Source organism: Carlito syrichta, unplaced genomic scaffold (assembly GCF_000164805.1).
Source record: "Carlito syrichta isolate Samal-C Ts95f unplaced genomic scaffold, Tarsius_syrichta-2.0.1 Scaffold304388, whole genome shotgun sequence".
In the NCBI taxonomy this organism is placed as follows: domain Eukaryota; kingdom Metazoa; phylum Chordata; class Mammalia; order Primates; family Tarsiidae; genus Carlito; species Carlito syrichta.
This window is the reverse complement of record NW_007248484.1, coordinates 132,721-155,582: the sequence shown is the minus strand read 5'-3', so window position 1 is coordinate 155,582 and position 22,862 is coordinate 132,721. Positions and strand designations below refer to the sequence as shown.

At 39.9% G+C, this 22,862-nt stretch overlaps 1 protein-coding gene and 2 pseudogenes across 3 annotated transcripts in view; all 3 read left to right on the top strand.

The window, feature by feature from the left end:
* The window catches only part of TRMT2B (tRNA methyltransferase 2 homolog B), a 34,797-nt gene extending 16,217 nt beyond the window's left edge, over positions 1 to 18,580 (top strand). Inside the window, 8 exon segments of the mRNA XM_021713262.1 lie at positions 84 to 230; positions 2,120 to 2,203; positions 2,541 to 2,725; positions 2,727 to 2,752; positions 2,913 to 3,025; positions 4,085 to 4,217; positions 5,931 to 6,030; positions 18,310 to 18,580. Of these exon segments, the coding sequence (XP_021568937.1) occupies positions 84 to 230; positions 2,120 to 2,203; positions 2,541 to 2,725; positions 2,727 to 2,752; positions 2,913 to 3,025; positions 4,085 to 4,217; positions 5,931 to 6,030; positions 18,310 to 18,580 (1,059 nt within the window).
* LOC110595785 lies at positions 4,760 to 5,756 on the top strand (annotated as a pseudogene). Its single transcript, XR_002482065.1, has one exon. The product of XR_002482065.1 is annotated as a non-histone chromosomal protein HMG-14 pseudogene (transcript).
* On the top strand, positions 9,866 to 10,757 carry LOC110595784 (annotated as a pseudogene). The gene has a single exon (XR_002482064.1). The product of XR_002482064.1 is annotated as a 40S ribosomal protein SA pseudogene (transcript).
* Positions 18,581 to 22,862: the final 4,282 nt, after the last annotated feature.

The window sequence follows — 22,862 nt, the reverse complement described above, 5'->3', positions numbered from 1 at the left end:
TGCAGGTATCTTTTTTATAGAGTGATTTGTGTTCTTCAGGGTATATTCCCAGTAGGGGGATTGATATACTATTTTCTTCCTAGTACTATGAAGTATTACTTCGACAGTCTCCAGTGGAGCCCTGCTTTCTGTTTCATGAAGGTGGATACTGGTGTGAGCTCACAGTCCACACCAATAGCCAAGGGGACACAATGGCTATTATCACTTTCCATCCCCAGAAATTAAGTCAAGTGAGCTTCACAGGATGATAAGGGGCAGCTACTATAGTGACCTAACTATTACTATGCTGTAATTGGTTTTTGGAAGATTCAGGGTAGATAGCATAAACTATACATCCATAGAATATTTGTGTTGATTGAGGAAAGGAGTTGGGGATTAGGAGGAGAAGATGGCAAGGATGCTATTTAACCATACAGCTGGCATAATCAAATTACAGACAGTGTGGCTAGGTTACCAAGTTAATTATCATGTGATGACTCCCAAGTGTTTTCACAAGAATTTTGCCCACAGTAGTAGGTGCTTTTCTGAATCCAAAAGCGAGTTGAGTGGAGATTAGGATGTCAGAATTTCATAGCCCAAATAATTCTTTGCATTTGCATTGGATTTAGAGCTTCCAGATATTACCATGATAAAACATTTCTATACTTATGTGATCATTTTACCCAACTTGTGTAGTAGGCAGGAGGAGAGGTGTTGTCACTCTCATTTTATAGATGAGCAAATGGAGGCTTAGAAATACCCAAGGTTAAAGAGCCAGTAAACAGCAAAGTAGGATTTAAATTCAGGCCCTTTAATTCCTGGTCTGGCATTTTTAGCTCTATAGTTCCTACATGGGTTATTGTGAAATATCCTTGTATCAAGCTCATGCTTAGGCTCTCTGTAGTGATATATATAAAAAAAAATTTTAAGTCGGGATCTCACTGTGTTGCCCTGGCTGGAGCACAGTAGCACCATCACAGCTCACTGCAGCCTTGACCTCCTGGGCTTAGACGATCCTTCCACCTCAGGCTCCAAGTAGCTGGGATTGTAGGAGCGCACCACTGTGCCCAGCTAATTTTTTTTTTTTTTTTTTTTGTAGAGATGAGGTCTTATAAATTGCCCAGGCTGATCCCAATTCCTGGGCTCAAGCAATCCTTCTGCCCTAGCCTCCCAAAGTGCTGAGATTATAGGTGTAAGCTACTATGTTCAGCTGGATATAAGAATTTTTAAATGTTCAGAATTTTAAAAAAAAGTGTTTAGCTACCATGCTCATTTTCTTCTGTGCTCCCCCCAACCACCTTTATTTATTTATTTATTTTGAGTTGGAGGCTCACTCCTTTGCCCAGGCTGGAGTGAAGTGGGACACACGCTCATGACCACCCCAGCGTTGACCTGAGCTCCAGCAATCCTTCCATCTCAGCCTTCTGAGTAGCCGGAACTACAGACGCATGCTACCACACCCGGCTATTTTTTATTTTATTGTAGATACGAGGTCTTGCCAAGTTGCCTGGGCTGGTCTCGAACCCGTGGGCTCAGGCAATCTATTTGCCTCGGCCTCCCAAAGTACTGGGATTACAAGCAGAGCCACTGAGCCCTGCCTGTGCCCCCTCTTTCTTTTCTCCTAGGATTCATGTCTTCTGAGGTGGTGTTTGGGTGGGTGGTTGGAATGCCTGGTGGAGAAGTATAAAGTAAATTGAAAGGTTATTGCCGGGCTACCCCCTTGGGTCCCTCCCACTGTGGGAGCTTTTCTGTCCTCTCAATAAATACTGGTCTTAAAAAAAAGAAAGGTTGTTGCCTCTTTGTGATGGGACAGAAACTTAGTTTAGCTCCTTATTTACAACAAGAATAACTTTCACACTTTATAGAATTATTAGAGGTTGAAACTAGAGAAAGTGCCAATTCTATAGTACAGGATTTGTCAAAAGTTGATAAGAAAAGGAGCGCCTCTACTGAGATGTGAAAATAATATGTTTTTTATTTTTGGCTTAAAGAACATTGCTTTATGTTAAATGTTATTTATAATAGGATCAGGGAAATGTAGAAATGTGTTTTCTTGTCTGAATACTGCAGGGCCGATTACTTGGAGAGAAAATTTGTCAGAGATGAGTCTGCGTGACTACTGACTTTGTGGTCTAGGCAGGAGGAGCTCCGTGTTCAGAAGGAGACTGTAAAGGAATTTTTCATCAAAGGCCCTTGTGACTTGACCTCACTTTACTTCCAGGAAAGATAAACAGCCAAACAGCAAGTAGAAGCCTGAAGGTTTGCCAGAGTCTTAGTTTGTGGATTGCTGAGGCAGGGCTGCTGATTGATAGTGGAAGATCTGGACTAAGTGGTTCTGGCCCTTGTATACCAGCCAGGTCTTGGAACCCAGGCCAGAATGTAGATGAGAGAGTGTCTGCATGAGCTTCCATCCCCTGAGAGGGAAACTCCTGCAGAGCTCACAGGACCATGGCAAGGAACCTGTGTCTCCTAGTTGAGATAATGGCACCTTTCCTTTCAACCAACCACTAAAGATGGAATGGTCTGCCATTCCAAGATGCTTTCTTCTTTTATTCTTTTCCAGCACCGTGACCCGTTGCAGCCATCAGCAGTCCCCTTATCATCTCCTATTTGGGGAACCCCATATCTTTGAGGATCTCCTGGGTTTAAAGATCCGCATCTCTCCAGGTGCCTTTTTCCAGATTAACACTACTGGTGCAGAGATGCTGTATTGGACTGTGAGGGAGCTGAGCGGAGTGAACTCTGATCCTCCTTGATATCTGCTGTGGAACTGGCAAGTGGCAGCCCAGGGCAGAATCTTCATGCTGCTTAGCTCTCAGGGCCCCTGAAGCTTGCAAGCATGAGTGGGGAGCGGTAGTGATTGTGATGCAGGCATAATTTTGTTGGTTTAAAACTCTAAAACGCCCTCCTCTTATTCTCTCTTACTTTCCTAGGTGTGATCAGCCTTTCTCTGGCTCAGCATACATCCCAGACCCTTGGGATTGAGTTGGTGAAGCAGGCAGTAGAGGATGTCAGGTGGACTGCAGCATTCAATGGTGCACAGCTTATAGTCTGGGGAGAAAATAAGGGATGCAGTTGTTTCTGGGTTATGGAAAAGGTTTGTGGGAAAGGGCAAATACTGTATCCTCAACCACAGGGAGGAAGAGAGAGGGTTCTAGAGTGGTCAGAGTTGGACCTGGATGGTTTTCTGGAAAAGATCTCAATATCTAATCTCCCCCCCCACACCCCGCCATCCAGAAGAGAAGCCCCAGGGAAGGAACAAGTCTAGCTGATAAGAAGGGACGTGGGAAAACTTTAGATAGAATAGAAGAAGAGCCTTCCTGACATTGGACTCATGAGGTAGCCTAGCATAATACTATAGGTTTCAAACCGATATTTTCAGCAATAAAACCTTTTCTTCAAACTCTTTTTTTTTTTTTTGAGTTGGAATCTCAGTCTGTTGTCCAGGCTATAGTGCAGTGGCATGCTCACAGCCACCCCAGTGTTGACCTGCTGGGCTCAGGCGATCCTTCTGCCTCAGCCTTCCAAGTAGCTGGAACTACAGGCGCACACAACCATGCCCAGCTGATTTTTTTTATTTATTGTAGAGATGAGGTCTCGCCAAGTTGCCCAGACTGTTCTCAAACCCGTGGGCTCAGGCAATCCCCTCACCTCAGCCTCACAAAGTGCTGGGATTGCAGGCTTGAGCCACCACGCCCAGCCTTCTTCAAACTCTTATGCCAAACTGCAATATAGAAAACATGTCATTTTGTCCCCACTACCCCACCTCTAGACAGCTCCTGAGGCACTGTGAAAACAACTGATATAGCAGGAAGAGCACTTGAGTAAAAGTCAAGGTTTTCTTCTTGGTATAGGTACTTACATGCCACGTGAGTCGTTAACTTGTAAAATAACACCAGTCTCTCAAGCTGAAAGGCTTACTGATATATTCCAAGGGAAGGTACTTTGGAAAAAATGAAGCAGGTCCAAAAGTTTTTCTGTCATTGTTATTTGGAGGTATGCTAGATCCAAAGGGAAGATGGTAGAGCCCTTGCTCCTGTCTATTTCTGTAAAGGTGAAACTTCCCTCTACTGCTAGGCTTGAGTTATGTAGGCCTCTCTTCCACTGTGAATTTCACACTGGTCAAGCAGAGAAGATTTTGCCATGGCTGCTAACGTCAAAGGGAGATGGGCAGTTAATCATTGCTGTGGTGAACCTAGCCCCTGCTGGACTGCATAAGGATGAATAGCTAGTTGAATGTTCCCAGTGAAATCCACCAGCTTTGGTTCTTCATTCCTACACCATGCTAAGTCTGCTCCCAGTGGGCTGGCCCTGAACCTGCTTCTCCTCTATTCCATTTTTTTTTTAAATGTTTTGAGACAAGATCTTGCTCTGTCACCCAGGCTGGAGTGTAGTGGCATGATCACAGCTTACCAAAGCCTGGACCTCCTGGGCTCTGCTGATCCTCCTGCCTCAGCCTCCTGAGTAGCTAGGACCATAGGCACTGGCCACCACACCTCTAATTTTTAAAAAAGTTTTGTAGAGAAGGGGTCTCACTGGGTTTCCCAGGCTGGTCTCAAATGCCTGTCTCAAGTGATCCTTGTGCCTTAGCCCCCCAAAGTGGTGGGATCACAGGCATAAGCCACTGTGCCCAGCCCCCTCTTCTCTTCTTAACCAATCCTAGGTTCTAGTCAGTTGGGAGTTCGTGAAAATTGAGGGTAGTGGTCCAGCAGCCCATCTTCGCGAAGTCTCTCCGTGCAGCTGCCTGTAGGCACCCGGTCCGTACCCTGCCGCTGTCAAGATGCCCAAGAGGAAGGTCAGCTCCACCGAGGGGGTGGCGAAGGAGGAGCCCAAGAGGAGATCAGCACGGTTGTTGGCTAAACCTGCTCCTGCAAAAGTGGAAGCAAAGCCAAAAAAGGCGGCGGGAAAAGATAAATCTTCAGACAAAAAAGTACAAGCAAAAGGGAAAAGGGGAGCGAAGGAAAGCAGGCTGAAGTGGCTAACCAAGAAACTAAAGAAGAGTTCTGCAGAAAATGGAGAAACTAAAACCGAGGAGAATCCAGCCTCTGATGAAGCAGGAGAGAAAGAAGCCAAGCCTGAATAATATCATATCCCATGTCTTATCAGTGGTCCCTGTCTCCCTTCTTGTACAATCCAGAGGAATATTTTTTATCAACTATTTTATAAATGCAAGTTTTTTAGTAGCTCTAGAAACATTTTTAAGAAGCAGGGAATCCCACCTCATCCCATTTTTTAAGTGTAAATGCTTTTTTTTAAGAGGTGAAATCATTTGCTGGTTGTTTATTTTTTGGTACGACCAGAAAATAGTGTGGGATATTGAATTACAGGAGGCTTTGACTGTCTTGGGTATCAGCTTAACATTCCATAGATGGGGGGTTAGTTTTTATATCCTATAATGCAAAGTATACTAAGTGGCAATATGGATCACAGTCCTGCATTTAATGTCTTGAACATTTAAAATTACTTCTATTCCCATGTTGTTTTTTAGTAGAATTGTTTCCTAAAGAAAACCACTCCTTGATCATGGCTCTCCCTATCAGAATTGTGTGCACTCTGTAACATCTTTGGTCGTAGTAGTCTTGTTTTCCTGATAACTTTGTTAATGTGTTGTGAAAGATTGAAAAATTGAGTATGTTATGTATATGATAAATTGTGAATTGGTGAAATGTATGTAGCAGCTTATCAACATTTGAAGATACTGGTACTTGATATCCTCTTAAGGAAAATTTACCTCCAAATTTTAAGCTAGAAAGTCACTGGAATAACTTTTAAAAATAACAATACATGGCTTTTTTGATTTTTGGTACGTATGTTAAGAGCTGTGTACAAATTGAAATGTCTGTGTACTGATCCTCAACACAACCAATAAACTCAATTATGAAAGAAAAAAAAGAGAAAATTGGGTCCATGATGGTTTAATTATATTAGTAGCAAGGTGTTTTTTTGATCAGATTACAAGGTGGTTCAAGACATTTGAAACTGCAGGGCCATCCACACATTAGTTTTTATCTTCTGCAAGCTCCATGGTGAAACCACAAGGAACATCATTGAGTGAGTCTTGATTTCTTTTTTAAATTATTTTTTTCCGATTTTCAAAGTAATCCATGTTCATTATGCACAATTTGGAAGCTGCAAAGAAGTGTAAAGAAACAAAAAAATATTATACCACCTTTAACAGTCAATTATAGGGCCAGGTCTAGGGTGAGGCAAATCAGGTACTCAGTTCAGGTGCAAAACTTAAGAGGGTGCCAGAAATCTCAGTAACCAAGATACATTCTTAAGGCAATATTTTAAAAAATAAAAATCTTCAAAATTCACAATAAACAAAATATTTTAAAAATTATTTTAAAAGTGAGATCTGCCCCTGCATCACTGCTTTACCCTATATTCTAGCTTTGGTTTCAGTAAAACTTTATTGATCGATTGATTGAGACAGGGTTTCACTCTGTTGTCCAGGCTGGAGTACAGTGGCAGGCTCATAGCTCACCACAACCTCGAACTCCTGGGCTCAATCAGTCCTCCTGCCTCAGCCTCCCAAGCAGTTGGAACTACAGGTACGCATTACCTTACATGGTTAATTTGTTTCTATTTTTAGTAGAGATGAGGTCTCCTTTTGTTGCCCAGGCTGGTCTTGAACTCCTGGACTCAAGCGATCCTCCCACCTTGGCTTCCCAAAGTGTTGGGATTACAGGCATGAGCCACAGCTGATGAAATTTTATTTATCAAAGCAGATGACTAGCCTAAAGACTGCAGTTTTCAAAAATTTTGCATCAACATATTATTTGTCTTGTTTACTGAGGTTTTTGACATCCTGTTAAATTTTGCACCCAATGTGAGTACCTCTCACTTCACTCTGGTTTTGGCCCTGGTCAGCTCTTTTGATTTTGAAATGTTTTCTATATGTAATTTTCTCTCTTTCTCTCTCTGTCTCTGTCTCTGTCTCTCTCCCTCTCTCTCTCTCACATAAGTAATATAATTTATTTGTAACATTCGAACAACATAGGCATGTATACAGTACAGATGATATACCTAAGTGATGTAAGTGAGAATTAAAAGTAAATATATATGATTATTATTTGTCAATATAAAAAATAAATGAATTGAGCTTTCAAGTCAACGGGCTAGAAAAAGAACAATAAACATACAGGAAACTGAAGGAAGAAGTCAATAATGAGAAAACATTATAAGTTAATGACTTACAAAATGAAAGACCCATAGACCTAACAAGTAAAAAAGAATGTGCTATTGGAAGAAAAAAAGATAAACAAACCTAATCAAGAATATAAAGGAGCAAGCTACAAAAATATAAAGTCTTAAATGGGGAAAAGTACATAACAAATATGAAAATTTGTTTAAATTATAAGAAAATACTTTGTACAGCTCCCTCCAAATACATTTGAAAATCTAGATGAAATGGGTGATTTTTCTGGGAAAATGCAAATAGCTTATGTTAATTCCAGAAGATATAATAAACCTAAATAGACCAGGAACCATGGAAAAAAATTAAGTTGTCAAAGAGCTTCTCCCACTCAAAAGCATCAAATCCAGATGTTTTCACATTCTTATTTCCTTGTCTGTTTTTGCATACTCTTCCATCTGTCCTTTATTTTTATTATACTGTTTTAAAAAGTTTTTTAATGTATGATAAAGATGGCATCTGAAACCAGAGATGGACTATTCAATAAACAATTGTAGACAACTGTATAGCCATGGTGAAAAAAATAAAAGTTGAGTCCATATCGCACACTGTAAACCAGGATAAGTTACAAACAGGTCAAAGATTTAAATGTAAAACAGGGAAGCCATAAATACAACCTAGGGAATCATATAATGTCTTTATAATCTTGAAGTGCAGAAGCCCTTTCTGGCAGTGAAAATTCAGAAGCCATATAATAAAAGGTTGTTAAAATTGATTACATTAAAATAACTTCTCCCTTCATTATACTATACACAGAAATGAATTCAAGTTGTATTATAGAACTAAATGTAAGAAATGAAACTACAAAACTCTTAGAAGAAAACACAGGAGATTTAAATTGTGTGTGTGTGTGTGTGTGTGTGTGTGTGTTGGAGTTTCACTCTGTTGCCCAGACTAGAGTACAGTGGCATGATTATGGCTCACCACAGCTTTGACCCCCTGGGCTCATGATCCTCCCACCTCAGCCACCAGAGTAGCTGAGACTACAGGCACACACCACCATGCCTGACTAATTTTTTAAGTTTTTGTAGAGATGAGGTCTTACTATGTTGCCTAGGCTGGTCTGGAACTCCTGGGCTCAAGCAGTCTTCCTGCCTTTGACTCCCAAATTGCTGGGATTACAGGTGTGAGTCACTAAGCCTGGTTGAGATTTAAAATTTTTATGGCTGTAGGTTAGGCAAAGCCTTTTTAGATATGACACAAAAAGCCCTAGGACCAAAAAAAAAATTATCAAAAATGTTTGTTTTGTGAATGATACCATTGAGAAGGTGAAAAGAGCCACAGGATCGGAAAAAATATTTGCAAATCATTTATAATGGTCTGGTATCCATAAACTAGACACAAAAGACCACATATTACATGATTCCATTTATAGGAAATGTCTAGAATAGGCAAATCTGTAGAAACAGAAAGTAGATTTGTGGTTGCCTAGAGTTAGAGGTGGCACTTTGGGGAGAAATGGGGCATGACTGCAAAGGGGTACATGGTATCTTCTTGGTCTAATGAAAATGGCCCAAAATTTATTGTGGTGATAGATGCACAAATCTGTGGATATATGAAAAATCACTGAACTGTATAAATGGTTGAGCTATATGGTATGTAAATTATAGTTCAATAAAACTATTGAAAATACAAGTAATTTGTACATGATTAAAAGCACCATAAGAAAAGACAGGAAATAACATACAAACTGGAAAAAAAAATTGTGGTTTATATCACAAAGACTTTTTTCCTTGATCTAGAACAAACACCTAGAAATCAACTAAAAAATTACAACAACCCAATAGAAAAATTAGCAGAGTAGGCCGGGCTCGGTGGCTCAACCTGTAATCCTGTGCCTTTGGGAGGCTGAGGTGAGTGGATTGCCTGAGCCCACGGGTTCGAGACCCACCTGGGCAGCGAGACCTCATCTCTACAATAAATCAAAAAATCAGCCGGGCGTGGTAGCGCATGCCTGTAATTCTGGCTACTTGGAAGGCTGAGGCGGAAGGATCGCCGGAGCCCAGCAGGTCGAGGCTGCGGTGGCCGGGAGCGGCCACTGCACTCCAGTCTGGGCAACAGAGTGAGACTCCAACTCAAAAAAAAAAAGGAAAGGAAAAACTAGCAGAGTATATGAAAAGGAAATATTATAAATGTATTTATGAACCATGAGAGGATGCTCTCTCTTCCATAATAAAGGAAATGCAAATTAGAAGTACCCTGAGACACTTTTTACATCTCAGATTGGCAAAAGTATAACAGTTTGATAACATACTCTTGGTAATGTGGGGAAATGTGAATTCTAAAAAATTACTAATCCTATGTAAATTTAGTACTATCCTTATGGAGGCAAATTAGCAATATAGAGTAAAATTACAAATATATATATATATACATACATACATATACCATTTGACCTGGTAATTCTATTCCTGAGGCTTCATCCTACAGATATACTTGTACACATGTAAAATGAAATATATACAAAGTTATCTCTTGCAATATTTTAACAGCAAAAGATAAAATATTGTAAAAGTTCATCAATAGGGAACTGGCCAAATCAATATATATATGCTACATCCAGACAATGGAACACCATGCTGCTATAAAAAAAAATGAAGATGTTCTCGGCTTTTCCACACTACCTGCAGAGGGGTCCATTCGGCATTGTTCTCAATTCCCATCGTAACTTAAAGGGAAACTTTCACAATGTCTGGAGCCCTTGACGTCCTGCAAATGAAGGAGGAGGGTGTCCTCAAATTCCTTGCAGCAGGCACCCACTTAGGTGGCACCAACTTTGACTTCCAAATGGAACAGTACACCTATAAAAGGAAGAGTGATGGCATCTACATTATAAATCTGAAGAGGATTTAAATGGGAGAAGCTTCTGCTTGCAGCTCGTGCCATTGTTGCCATTGAAAACCCTGCTGATGTCAGTGTTGTATCTTCCAGGAATACTGGCCAGCGGGCTGTGCTGAAGTTTGCTGCTGCCACTGGAGCCACTCCTATTGCTGGCCGCTGTACTCCTGGAACCTTCACCAACCAGATCCAGGCAGCCTTCTGGGAGCCCCGGCTGCTGGTGGTTACTGATCCCAGGGCTGACCACCAGCCTCTCACAGAGGCATCTTATGTTAATCTGCCCACCATTGCTCTGTGTAATATAGACTCTCTTCTGCACTGTGTGGACATTGCCATCCTGTGCAACAATAAGGGAGCTCACTCAGTGGGTTTGATGTGGTAGATGCTGGCTTAGGAAGTTCTGCGCATGCGTGGCACTATCTCCCGTGAACACCCGTGGGAGGTTATGCCTGATCTCTACTTCTACAGAGATCCTCAAGAAATTGAAAAGAAAGAGCAGGATGCTGCTGAAAAAGCTGTGATCAAGGAAGAATTTCAGGGTAAATGAATTGCTTCACCTCCTGAGTTCACTGCTACTCAGCCTGAGGTTGCAGACTGGTCTGAAGGTGTGCAGGTGCCCTCTGTGCCAGTTCAGCAGTTTCCTACTGAGGACTGGAGCACTCAGCCTGCCACAGAAGACTGGCCTGCAGTTCCCACTGCTCAGGCCACTGAATGGGTAGGGACAACCACTGAGTGGTCTTAAGCTCTTAAGCAACACAGAAATAAGGTTGCAGAAAATAAACTTGTTTCTAAGAAAAAAAAAACAATGAAGATGTTCTCTATGTACTGATAATGAAAGATCTCCAAGGTATGTTATTTTTTAAATAACAGCCTATTGAGATATAATTTATATACAATTCACTCTTTTTTAAGAGACATGGTCTTGCTATGTTGCCCAGGCTGGCCTATAACTGGGTTTCTTGAACTCTTCCCACCTTGGCCTCCGAGTAGCTGGAACTGACAGGTGCATGCCACCACACCAGCCAACTCACCCATTTAAAGTGTACAGATCTGTGGGTTTTGGTATGTTCTTAGACTTGTGTAGCCATCACCACTATCTAATTCCAGAATATTTTCATCATCTCAAAAAGAAACTCTGTACCTCTCACAGTTACTTCCTGTTCCTACCCCATCCCATCTCGGTCTAGGCAATCCCTCATCTTTCTGTCTGTATAGATTTGCCCCTTTTTTGGACATTTCATATAAATTGAGTCATATAATATTTGTTCTTAGCATGTAGCATCTTTTACTTAGTATAATGTTTGCAAGGTTTGTCCATGTTGTAGCATGTCAGTACTTCATGCCTTTTTATGGTCATACAAGGAAATAATATTTCATTGTGTGCATATGGATAGACCTAATTTATCGACTCTTCAGTTGGTGGACATTTGAGTTGTTTCCATTTTTCAGCTCTTATGATAATGCAGCTGTGAACATTCTTCTGCAAGTTTTTGTGTGAACATATGTTTTCATTTCTTTGAGTAGTTCCCTAGGAGTAGAATTGCTGGGTCATGTGGTAATTTTTTTAATCTTTTGAGGAACTGCCCCATTTACATTCTGACCAGTAGTGTGTGAGGGTTTCAATCTCTCCATATCCTTGCCAATTCTTCTTGTCGTTTTTTTAATTTTGTTTTGTTTTTTGAGTCAGGATCTCACTGTCACCCAGGCTGGAGTACAGTAGTACAAGATCGTTACTCACCACAGCCTCGGCCTCCTGGGCCCAGGCAGTCCTTCCACCTTAGACTTCCGAGTAACTGGAACTACAGGCACATGCCACCACACCCAGCTAATTTTTTAATTTTTTGTAGAGACAAAGTCTTTCTATGTTGCCGAGGCTGGTCTTGAACTCCTGGGCTCAAGAAGTCCCCATGACTCAGCCTTCCTAAATTCTGGGATTACAGGCATGAGCCACCATGCCCAGTTAACTCTTGTTATTGTCTGTCTTTTTTTATTATAGCCACCCTAGTGGGTGAGAAGTGATATCTCATTGTGTGTGTGTGTGTGTATGTGTGTGTGTGTGTGTGTGTGTGTGTGTGTGTGTGTGTGTGTGTATGTGTGTGTGTGTGTTAAGAGACAGGGTTTTGCTCTGTTACACAGATTGAACTCAAACACCTGGGCTCAAGTGATCTTCCTGCCTCAGCCTACTTTGTAGCTGGGACTACAGATACATGCCACTGTGCCCAGCTCATTGTGGTTTGCATTTTCCCAATGGCTAATGATGTTGAGCATTGTTTTCATATGCTTATTGACTGCTTGTAAATCTTTATTGGAGAAATGTATGTTTAGAAACTTTGCCATTTTGAATTGGGTTGGGTTTTTATTATTGAGTTTTAAGAGTTCTTTTATATTCCAGAGATGTCTCTTATTGGATATGTGATTTGCAAAGTTTTTCTTCCTTGCTGGGCAAGTAGCTGGGACTGCAGGAGTGCACAACCACACCCTGCTAATTTTTGGATTTATTGTAGATCAAGGTCTTGCTATATTGCCCAGGCTGGTCTTGAACTCCTGGGCTCCTCTCACTTCGGCCTCTGAAAGTGCTGGGATTACAAGTGTGAGTCACTGAGCCCAGCTGTCTTTTTACCTTTTTTTTTTTTGAGCTGGAGTCTCACTCTGTTGCCCAGACTGGAGTGCAATGGCATGCCCCCCGGCCACCGCAGCCTCCACCTGCTGGGCTCTGGTGATCCTTCCGCTTTGGTCTTCCAAGTAGCCAGAACTACAGGCATGCGCTACCACACCCAGTTAATTTTTTTTTTTAATTTAATGTAGAGACGAGGTCTCGCCAAGTTGCCCAGGTGGATCTCGAACCCATGGGCTCAGGCAATCCACTCACCTTGGCCTCCCAGAGTGCTGAGATTACAGGCCGAGCCATCGAGCCCGACCCTTTTTACTTTCTTGTTGGTTTCTTTTGAAGCACACGAGTTTTTAATTTTGGAGCTGTCTAATCTGTTCTTTTTGGTGGGGGAGTGCTTGTGATTTGAGTTCTAAGATATGTTACCAAGCGTAAATATTGTCAAGGTACAGAATCATGTACCAAGGGGGACCCCCAAAAATGGAATTTTTAAAATAAAAAATTGTGTATTTATTCGTACATGTTTAAACTTCAGTCACCTTCAAAGCACTCACTGTTTGATGTAATACACCTATTGAGATGCTTTTTCCACTGCTCAAAACAGTTTTGAACTCATCAATTTTGATGCCTTTTAGTGCTTCTGCCGTTTTTTGTTTCACCTCATCCACATTGGCAAAACTTTCCCTCTGAGGACTTTTTTCATCCAAAGAAACAAACAAACAAAAAGTTCCTGGGGGGAGGTGAGTCATGGAGGTCATGCCATTTTTGGTAAAAAACTGCTGAACATTCAGGGTGGTATGGGCAGGTATGTTGTCATGGTGGAAGAACCAGTCACCTGTTTGCTGCAACTCAGGGCATTTCTTTCACAAATTGTCTCTCACAACAATGCTAGCTGGTACACTATTGATGAAGGGTTCCTAAAACACTTACCTAGTGGGGAAAGCCTATACTATAAGGGGCCCACCCTCTAAAGATAATTCCGGTTTTTTGGGTCCCCCCTTGTATATAATAGTAAACTCTCTGAAAAACAAGGACAAGAAGAATATATATATATGATTGTGTGTGCATAGAGAAACAACTCTGGTAAGTTATGGAAGAAACTGATAATAGTTACTTAATGGTTGGGGAGAATGGAGGGAATGGGAGTCACGGAGATGTCACTATATAGTTTTTATGTTATTTCATTTTTGAGTCAAATGAAAATACCCAAATGCAAGACAATAAATTAAAAAATGAAATGAATAAGGGTAAACCCAGGATTCTGTTAACACTCATAATGAGTAAAACAGTATACATGACTTCAAAAAGACAAGAAAATTTTATTTTGAAAAGTCAGATGCCTACTGCATTCCAGCCTGTGGGTGGGGGGAGAGAATATAGCAAAAAAAGTTCAAGTAATACAAAAGAGTATGTAGTGGAAAATGAGTTTATTTCTCACTCCTGACCCCTTGTTTTTCAGAGGTCCCCACTCTTACCAGTTTCTTTTGTGGCCTACCAGAGATATTCTGTGACTATACAAGCATGAGTGCTTGTGTGTGCGTGTCATCCTTCCCTCCTTTCTTTCTCAAATAGAAGCATACTATAAACACTGTTCTACATGATGCTTTGTTTCTTCCTCTCCCCTCCTCTCCCCTCCTCTCCTCTCCTCTCCCCTCCTTTCCCCTTCCTCTCCCCTTCCCCTCCCTCTCCCTCTTGTTCTACAATGATGTAGAATCTACATCAGTACTTACAGATCTACTTAATTTTTTAAAGAGTCTATATAGGTTTATATAGTCTTTGTTTGTTTGTTTGTTGTAAAGATGGGGGTCTCGCTATGTCATCCAAGCTGGTCTCAAACTCCTGGTTTTAAGTGATCCTCCCATCTTGGCCTCCCAAAGTATAGTTTTAACTTATATAAATATACCTTGGTTTATTTAACTAGTGCCCTGCTAGTAGTGAATTTTAAAGTTGTTTCTACTCTTGTTAATACAATGTTGCAGTGGATATCCTTGTCCATGTATCTTTGCACATATGTGTGAAGGATATTTATATGTAATTTATATATTAGATACATTCAGATAAATTGCTGGGTCAAAGGATATATGCTCTTAATAGTCTCATATTTTATATCAACTCTAGAATTCACTTATCAAAAATAACCTTTTAGGATTTTGACTGGAAACACTGAATTTATTAATTAATTTAGGGAGAACTGAAATCTTTGTAATATTTTTTCCATCCAGGTATGTGGTATGTTTCTTCAGTTACTCTAGTATGTGATATGTTTCTTTGGTTACTCTAGTTTTTTCTTATGTATTTCTCTGAAGTATTTTCTTTCTCTCTCTCTCTTTTTCTCTCTCTCTCTTCCTGTAGATGTGTGTGTAAATAAGTATTTCTAATATAGATCTTTCTTTTTAAGTTTAATACAAGATATTATAAAGCTTTTTATTGTATTATAAATGGGATCTTTTCCATGACATTTAAAAATTGGTTATTGCCAATCTTGTTTCTAGATACCTTGCTCTTTTATTAGTTTTATTCATTTTTTTCAGTTGATTCTCTTGGTAGCTGACCATATGATCATCATATAAAAGTAATTTTTGTCTCTCTCCTTCCAGTACTCATTTTTTTCTTTTTCTTATTACATTAGATAAGAAAATGTTCAGTTGTAGATGTAATAGTGAATATCTTTGTCTTGTACTTGATTTTAATGGCACAATGTTATTTAAACTACAGTCATGTGCTGCATAATGATATTTCAGTCAACAATAGACTGCGCATATGACAGTGGTTTCGTATGATTATAATGGAGCTGAAATATTTCTATTGCCCAGTGACATCGTAGTTATAATGTCATAGCGCAATGTATTACTCACATGTTTATGGTGATGCTGGTGTAAACAAGTCTACTGTGCTGCCAGTCATAAGAATTAGTACATATACTTATGTATATAGTATGTAATACTTGATAACAATAATAAATGACTGTATTACTGGTTTATGTATTTACTGTACTTATTAAAGTATACTCCTTCTACTTATATAAAAAAAAGTTAAATGTAAACAGCCTCGGGCAGGTCCTTCAGGATGTATTCCAGAAGAAGGCATTGTTATCATAGGAGCTGACAGCTCCATGGGTGTTATTACCCCTGAAGACCTTCCAGGGGGACAAGATGTGGAGATAGAAGACAGTGATATTGATGGCCAGACCCTGTGTAGGCCTAGGCTAATGTGTGTGTGTTTGTGTCTTAGTTTTTAACAAAAATGGTTTAAAAAGTAAGAAAAACTAAAAAAAAATGAAAATAGGAAAAAAGCTTATAAAAAATAAGGATATAAAAAGAAAAATTTTTGTATGGTTGTACAATGTGTTTGTGCTTTAAGCTAAGTGTTATGCAAGAGTCAGTTAAAAAATTAAAAAGTTGACCGGGCTCGGTGGCTCAGCCTGTAATTCCAGCACTTTGGGAGGCCGAGGTGAGTGGATTGCCTGAGCCTGCGGGTTTGAGACTCGCCTGGGCAACTTGATGAGACCCCATCTCTACAATAAATAAAAAAAAAAAAAATGAGCCGGGCGTGGTAGCACACGCCTGTAGTTCCAGCTACTTGGAAGGCTGAGGCGGAAGGATCACTGGAGCCCAGCAGGTCGAGGCTGCCATGACTGGGAGTGGCCACTGCACTCCAGTCTGAGTGACAGAGTGAGATTCCAACTCAAAAAAAAAAAAAAAATGAAAAAGTTTATAAAGTAAAAAAGTTACAGTAAGCTAAGGGTAATTTATTTAAATTATTTTTACAATTTTAAAAATAAAATTATGTTTAAAATTATTATTAAAAAAAAATTTCTAAGCCGGGCTCGGTGGCTCAGCCTGTAATCCTGCACTTTGGGAGGCTGAGGTGAGTGGATTGCCTGAGCCTGCGGGTTCGAGACCCACCTGGACAACTTGGTGAGAACTCATCTCTACAATAAATTAAAAAATCAGCCGGGCATGGTAGCACGTGCCTGTAATTCCGGCTACTTGGAAGGCTGAGGTGGAAGGATTGCCGGTGTCTAGTGGGTCAAGGCTTCAGTGGCCGGGAGTGGCCACTGCACTCCAGTCTGGGCGACAGAGTGAGACTCCAACTCAAAAAAAAAAAATTTCTAAAAGAAACTTAGTGTAGCCTAAGTGTACAGTGTTTATAAAGTCTGCAGTAGTGTACAGTGATGTTCTAGGCCTTCACATTCAGTCAACACTCATTCACTGACTCAACCAGAGCAACTTCCAGTCCTGCAGGGTTCATTCATGATAAATGTTCTATTCTAGTGTACTTTTAAAAAAAACCTTTTATACTGTATTCTTACTGTACCTCTTCTATGTTTAGATAAACAGATACGTTGTACTCCAATTGCCTACAGTATTCAGTACAGTAATGTGCTGTACAGGTTTATAGCCTAGGAGCAATAGACTATACCATATAACCTAGGTGTGTAGTAGCAGCTCATACCATCTAGGTTTGTGTAAGTACACTCTATGATGTTCACACAATGACAAAATTGCCTAATTACACATTTTATAGAACTTATCACTGTTATTAAGTGATGTATGACTGTATTGTGTAATATCCAGGGAAACAAGTACTCTTCTAGTTTGCTGGTTTGGATGTAAATTGGTACTTTTCTTTTTTTTTTTTGAGTTGGAGTCTCACCCTGTCACCCAGATGGGAGTGCAGTGGACGCTCCCGGCCACTGCAGCCTCGACCTGCTGGGCTCCGTCGATCCTTCCGCCTCAGCCTTCCAAGTAGTTAGAACTACAGGTGTTCGCTACCACACCCGGCTAATTTTTTTTGACTTATTGTAGAGATGAGGTCTCGCCAAGTTGCCCAGGCAGGTCTCGAACCTGCGGGCTCAGGCAATCCACTCACCTCAGCCTCCCAAAGTGCAGGATTACAGGCTGAGCCACCGAGCCCGATTAATTGGTACATTTTTAGGACAGTTTAGTGGTGCATACGTTAGGACCTTAAAAACATACAGGCCCTTCAACTCGGCAGCCCCACTAAATAACTAAAAATGTGTGTAAAGATATAACTATAATATTCATGGAAGGAGTTTTTGAAATAACAAAAAGTTAGATTAGTTAGATTAGATTTCCAATAGCAAGGAATTATTTTTCAAGTAGACATGTTACATTTATTTAATGAAATATAGCTACATATAACAGAGAGATGATCATGATGTATTATTAATTGAATAAACTGGTTGTAAAGCAGTATGTACAATATGTACAGTGTGATGCCATCTTTCAAGAGCAGTTTGAATATACATATTTGGAAGGATATATCCTGAAAAGTTAGCAGTGGTGATCCTTCTCTGAATGGTGAGTTTATAGGTGACTTTTTATAGGTCTTACTTTTACATGGCTATATTTTCTGTAATGAGCCTTTGAAATAAGAAGGAAAAACTACTTTAAACAATTTTAACATAATAAATTCAATTAATATTTAGTAATTACTTACTATGTGCAAACCATACAGAAAAATATATGACCTAGGCTCCTTGCCCCATTCACCAAATATATATTGAACTCCTGCTCTGTGTCATATACTGGGAATACAAGTGATTGATGAAACACAAGGGGGGCTGTGGGAACACAGAAGAAAGGCTTAAATTTTAAGCAGTTGTGTTCCTGTAGGTCTTCCTTTTGTTTCTAGGAACTGATATTGTGATCTGTTTCTACAGGCTGTGCTGTCCTGCAAATTCTGCTAAGAAGCTCCTAGGTAATCCTTTTGTCCTGAGACAAGCTGTACCTGTAGATTTGTTTCCTCACACCTCGCACTGTTCTATTCACTCAATGAGCAGCCTCCTAGAAAACTACAGGCTACTTGTTAAGGCTGAAGTTTCAGAAACCTCCAGGTTTGGTATATTGCTACATTATAGACCCTGGGAATATTACCAAGGAAACCAATCTTTGGATTGTGAGCAGGAAGAATATAGCAGGCCTCCTCTCTGAGGCAGATTTAATTTCAGTTTTCAGGTTCCCTTGCAATCGTGCCTGTGCCTGGTTTTAACCACTCCCCATTTCTGAATCTGGACTGTTCCTTCCTTTTGCTGTCACCCCTTCATGGCTCTCTTGGTTCTAGTTTATAGGCTTGTTTCCTTCATCTGATTCTGCTTATGGTGTGGTGACAACTGAGTTTTGTTGTTGTTGTTGCTTTTAGTAGCTAGTAATACGTTCACATTGGAGTCTGTACATTTGCTTAGAGATTTTACTACTTCTAGAAGTTTTTGAGTCTTCTGAGTTCATGAAGTAGCCAAGGATTAGATTAGAACTAGAAACTGTCTAACCTTTTAAAAAGTCGAGTAAGCCATGCAGGGTAACTGAGTAATTATCAGTAGAGATTCATTCCTTTGGGTTTTCTTAGCTTTGAGGCCTCCAGTATGCCCTTTGAAAATGCCATTTTCCCTAGGAGCAATAGCACTAATTAACTCTCACCCGTGGAGGAAGAGTTGGTTATTGGAGAGACCCTAAGGGAAAGGAGATTTCCAAAGAAGATACTGAATACCCATTATCATGTTGTGTAGTATAGAGACAAAAAATTCCAGACAGAATCCAATATGTAATATAATAAAGTAGATATTGAAAACTGACTCTATATTCAATATTTTCTAATCCATAATTTCTTTAGCTTTGGAGTTGTTCTTGGATACTTGCCCCAGAATTTAGATTATGTTTTGAATCTTTTGACAGCTTAAGGATGTGTAACTTAGCAAGCATTGATTTACAAAATGGTATTAGGTTAACTAGTATTTTTATTTCTTAATCCTAAATACTTCTGTAGAAGCTGTTAAAGCTACCATATAATGTTTTGTATTCTTTTATGAGATAGTTTGGTCACAGGAGGAGACACAGGAGAGGCTCAGGAAGACAAAGTCTAGTATACTCACAAGTCCTAGAGACAAGAGGCATGCCACACCATGCAGGACCACATAGGAAAGAAACCAGAGTGCTCAGGAAGCAGAAGACAGGGATGAAGAGAAGGCTTAGGCCACTGCATTTATTTGGATTTCCTTAGGAAAGGCAATGCAGGGTAGGGTGAACAGTTTAGAATTGGCTAGTTTGATAATAATTTCTGCAGGATTTAAGCTATGGGTGTGTTCCTTAGTTGTCTGGTACCTGGTCCGGGGATGATTAAGGCAGAAGAATATTGTCTCCTGGGGTATACAGGCCAGATAGAGGAGATATGGCTCTAAATTAGTTTTTATATCAGAGATATCTTTCACTGAGCCCTTGCTATCACTAAGAATCAGCTAGCCTGGGGTGGGCAGCCAAAAAGATTTTATGATATCAAAACAGCATAATATAGAGAAACACACATAAACAAACTACACAATACAGTAAATATCAGTTAAAGAATACTAAAAGGAAGTAATCTAAAATGATAAAAGTGATAGTGTATGATAGTCACATAAGTTTTCTATTTCCTTATTTTTTAATTTCATGTAATGAGATTATATTAGTTTTACAACTAAAATTTTTTTTAAATGAAGTATGTTTTTCCCTTTCTTGTTTCCCATATCAGTAAATAAGAATACTATTTACCAGTTACTTAAGCCAGAAACCATACAGTTATCTTTCTCATTCCTGTATCCAGCTGCCTGCAAGGTAGATTCCACCTGGATATCTTCTAGACACTCCAAATCTAGCATATAATATTGAATGCTTCATGTCTTTCCCCAAACCTATTCTTCCTTCCTCTATTCCCAATTTTGGTGCAAAACCAATCTACTCAGTCACCCAAGCCAGAAGCCTGGAAATGATTCCTGAGTCCTTCTCTTGTACTATTGCCCAGATCCAATTTATTGTCAAGTTGCCATCTCTGCATGCTACCATCATCTCTCATCAGATTCTTATTGCAAGAGTCATCTTTCCAACTGGTGCTGCTTTTATCCACTTTTGCCTACCTCCATTCCGTTCTCTACAGCCAGAGTGATTTTTCTACAATGCAAATCTCTTTGTGTTTCTCCATTGCTTAAAAATCTGTCATTGGCTTCTTATTGCCTTTTTTAAAAGTCCAAAATTCTTTTTTTGTTAATTTACAAAATTCTTGATGGAGCTCAAAAGCTACTTCATAATTTGGGAAACTCATTTCTCTATACACATTGAATTCCTTTCCTAGAAAAGGAAAAAGCTTTCTATTCTGGTCCTTTTCACATTGTTTCCTCAGCTTGGAATGCCCTACCTTTTCTGGCTAACTCTAGTCACCTTTCTGGTTTGTAACTAGATATTCCTCTCTCAAATAATATCTAATGAATAAATAAGTATAGCATTGACTGTGGACAATCAACTTCCTGATAATTTTGTTGCTCTTTTATAGGCATACCTTGGAGATATTGCAGATTTGGTTCCAGACAGCTACAACAAAATGAATATCACAAAAAAACAGTTACATGAATTTTTTGGTTTACCAGTACATATAAAAGTTATGTTTATACTGCACTGTGGTCTATTAAGTGTGCAATAGTATGTCTAAAAACCAATGTATATACCTTAATTAAAAATATTTTATTGTTAAAACATACCATCTGAACCTTCAGGAAATTGTAATCGTTTTGCTGGTGGAGGATCTCATCTCCTCCAGTTGATGGCTGACTGGTTAGGGTCATGGTTGCTGAAGGTTGGGGTGGCTGTGGCAATTTCTTAAAATAAGACAATGAAGCTTGCCACATCAATTAACTTTTCTTTTCACAAAGGATTTATCCAAAGCATGTGATGCTGTTTGGTAGCATTTTACCCGGAGTAGAACATCTCTAAGAATTGGAGTCACTCCTTTCACATCCTGCCACTGCTTTACCAAGTTAATGTAGCATTCTAAATCCTTTGTTGTCATTTCAACAATGGTCGCAGCATCTTCACCAGGAGTAGATTCCATCTCAAGAAACCACCTTCTTTGCTCATCCATAAGAAGCAACTCCTCATTCATTCAATTTCTATCATGAGATTGCAGCAGTTCGGTCACATCTCCAGGCTACACTGCTAATTCTAGTTTTCTTGCCGTTTGCACCACATCTATAGTTACTTTCTCCACTGAAGTCTTGAAACTCCCAGTCATGGGGACTGGAATCATTCTCTCTCTCTCTCTCTCTCTCTCTCTCTCTCTCTCTCTCTCTCTCTCTTTTGAGATAGGCTCTCACTCTGTAGCCTAGGCTGCAGGGCAGTGGTGCAATCCCAGCTCACTGCAGCTCCGACTTCCTGGACTCAAGTGATCGATCACTCCCATCCCAGCCTCTCGAATGGCTGGGACTACAGGTGCACACCACCATGCTTGGTTAATTTTTCTTTTCTTTTCTTTTCTTTTTTTTTGTAGAGACAAAGTCTTACTATGTTGCCTAGGCTAGTCTCAAACTCCTGGGCTCAAGCACTCCTCCCACCTCAGCTTCCCAAAGTGCTGGGATTACAGGTGTGAGCTATTGCGCCTGGCCTGTAATCAACTTCATTCAAACTCATGTTAATATTGATATTTTGACTTCCTGTGAATCACTAATGTTTTATTTTGCAGCATCTTCACCTCTCTCAGACTTCATATAATTGCTCTGGATTCGGCTTTGACTTGAGGGAATATTGTGACTGGTTTGATCTTCTATCTAGACCACTAAAACTGATATGGAGTCTGTAATAAGACTGTTTCTTATCATTCATGTGCTTGCTGGAGTAGCACTTATAATTTTCTTCAGGAACTTTTTTTGCATTCACGACTTGGTTGTTTGGCACATGAGGGGTCTAGCTTTCAGTCAGTTTTGGTTTTCAACATGCCTTACTCAACTAAGCTTAATTATTTCTAACCTTTTATTTAAAGTGAGATGTGCAACTCTTCCTTTCACTTGAACACTTAGAGGCCATTGTATGGTTATTAATTGGCCTAATTTCAATATTGCTCTGTCTCAGGGATTAGGGAGGCCTGAGGAGGAGGCAGAGGTAGGGGACCGTGAGTGGAGCAGTCAGAACACACAATTTTTATTGCCATCTTAGATTGGCACAGTTTATGGTGCCCCAAAGCAACTATAATAGTAATGTCAAAGGTCACCGATCACAGAACACCATAACAGATATAACAGTAATGAAAAAGTGTGAACTATTGTGAGAATTACTAAAATGTGACATAGACAGGCAGTGAGCATATGCTGCAGGAAAAATGGAGCCAAGACTTTCTTGATGCAGGGTTGTCATAATAAATGGAAATGCATTAGAATGAGATATGCCTGTGTATACTAGAAGTAAGATGATTTTAGAATCA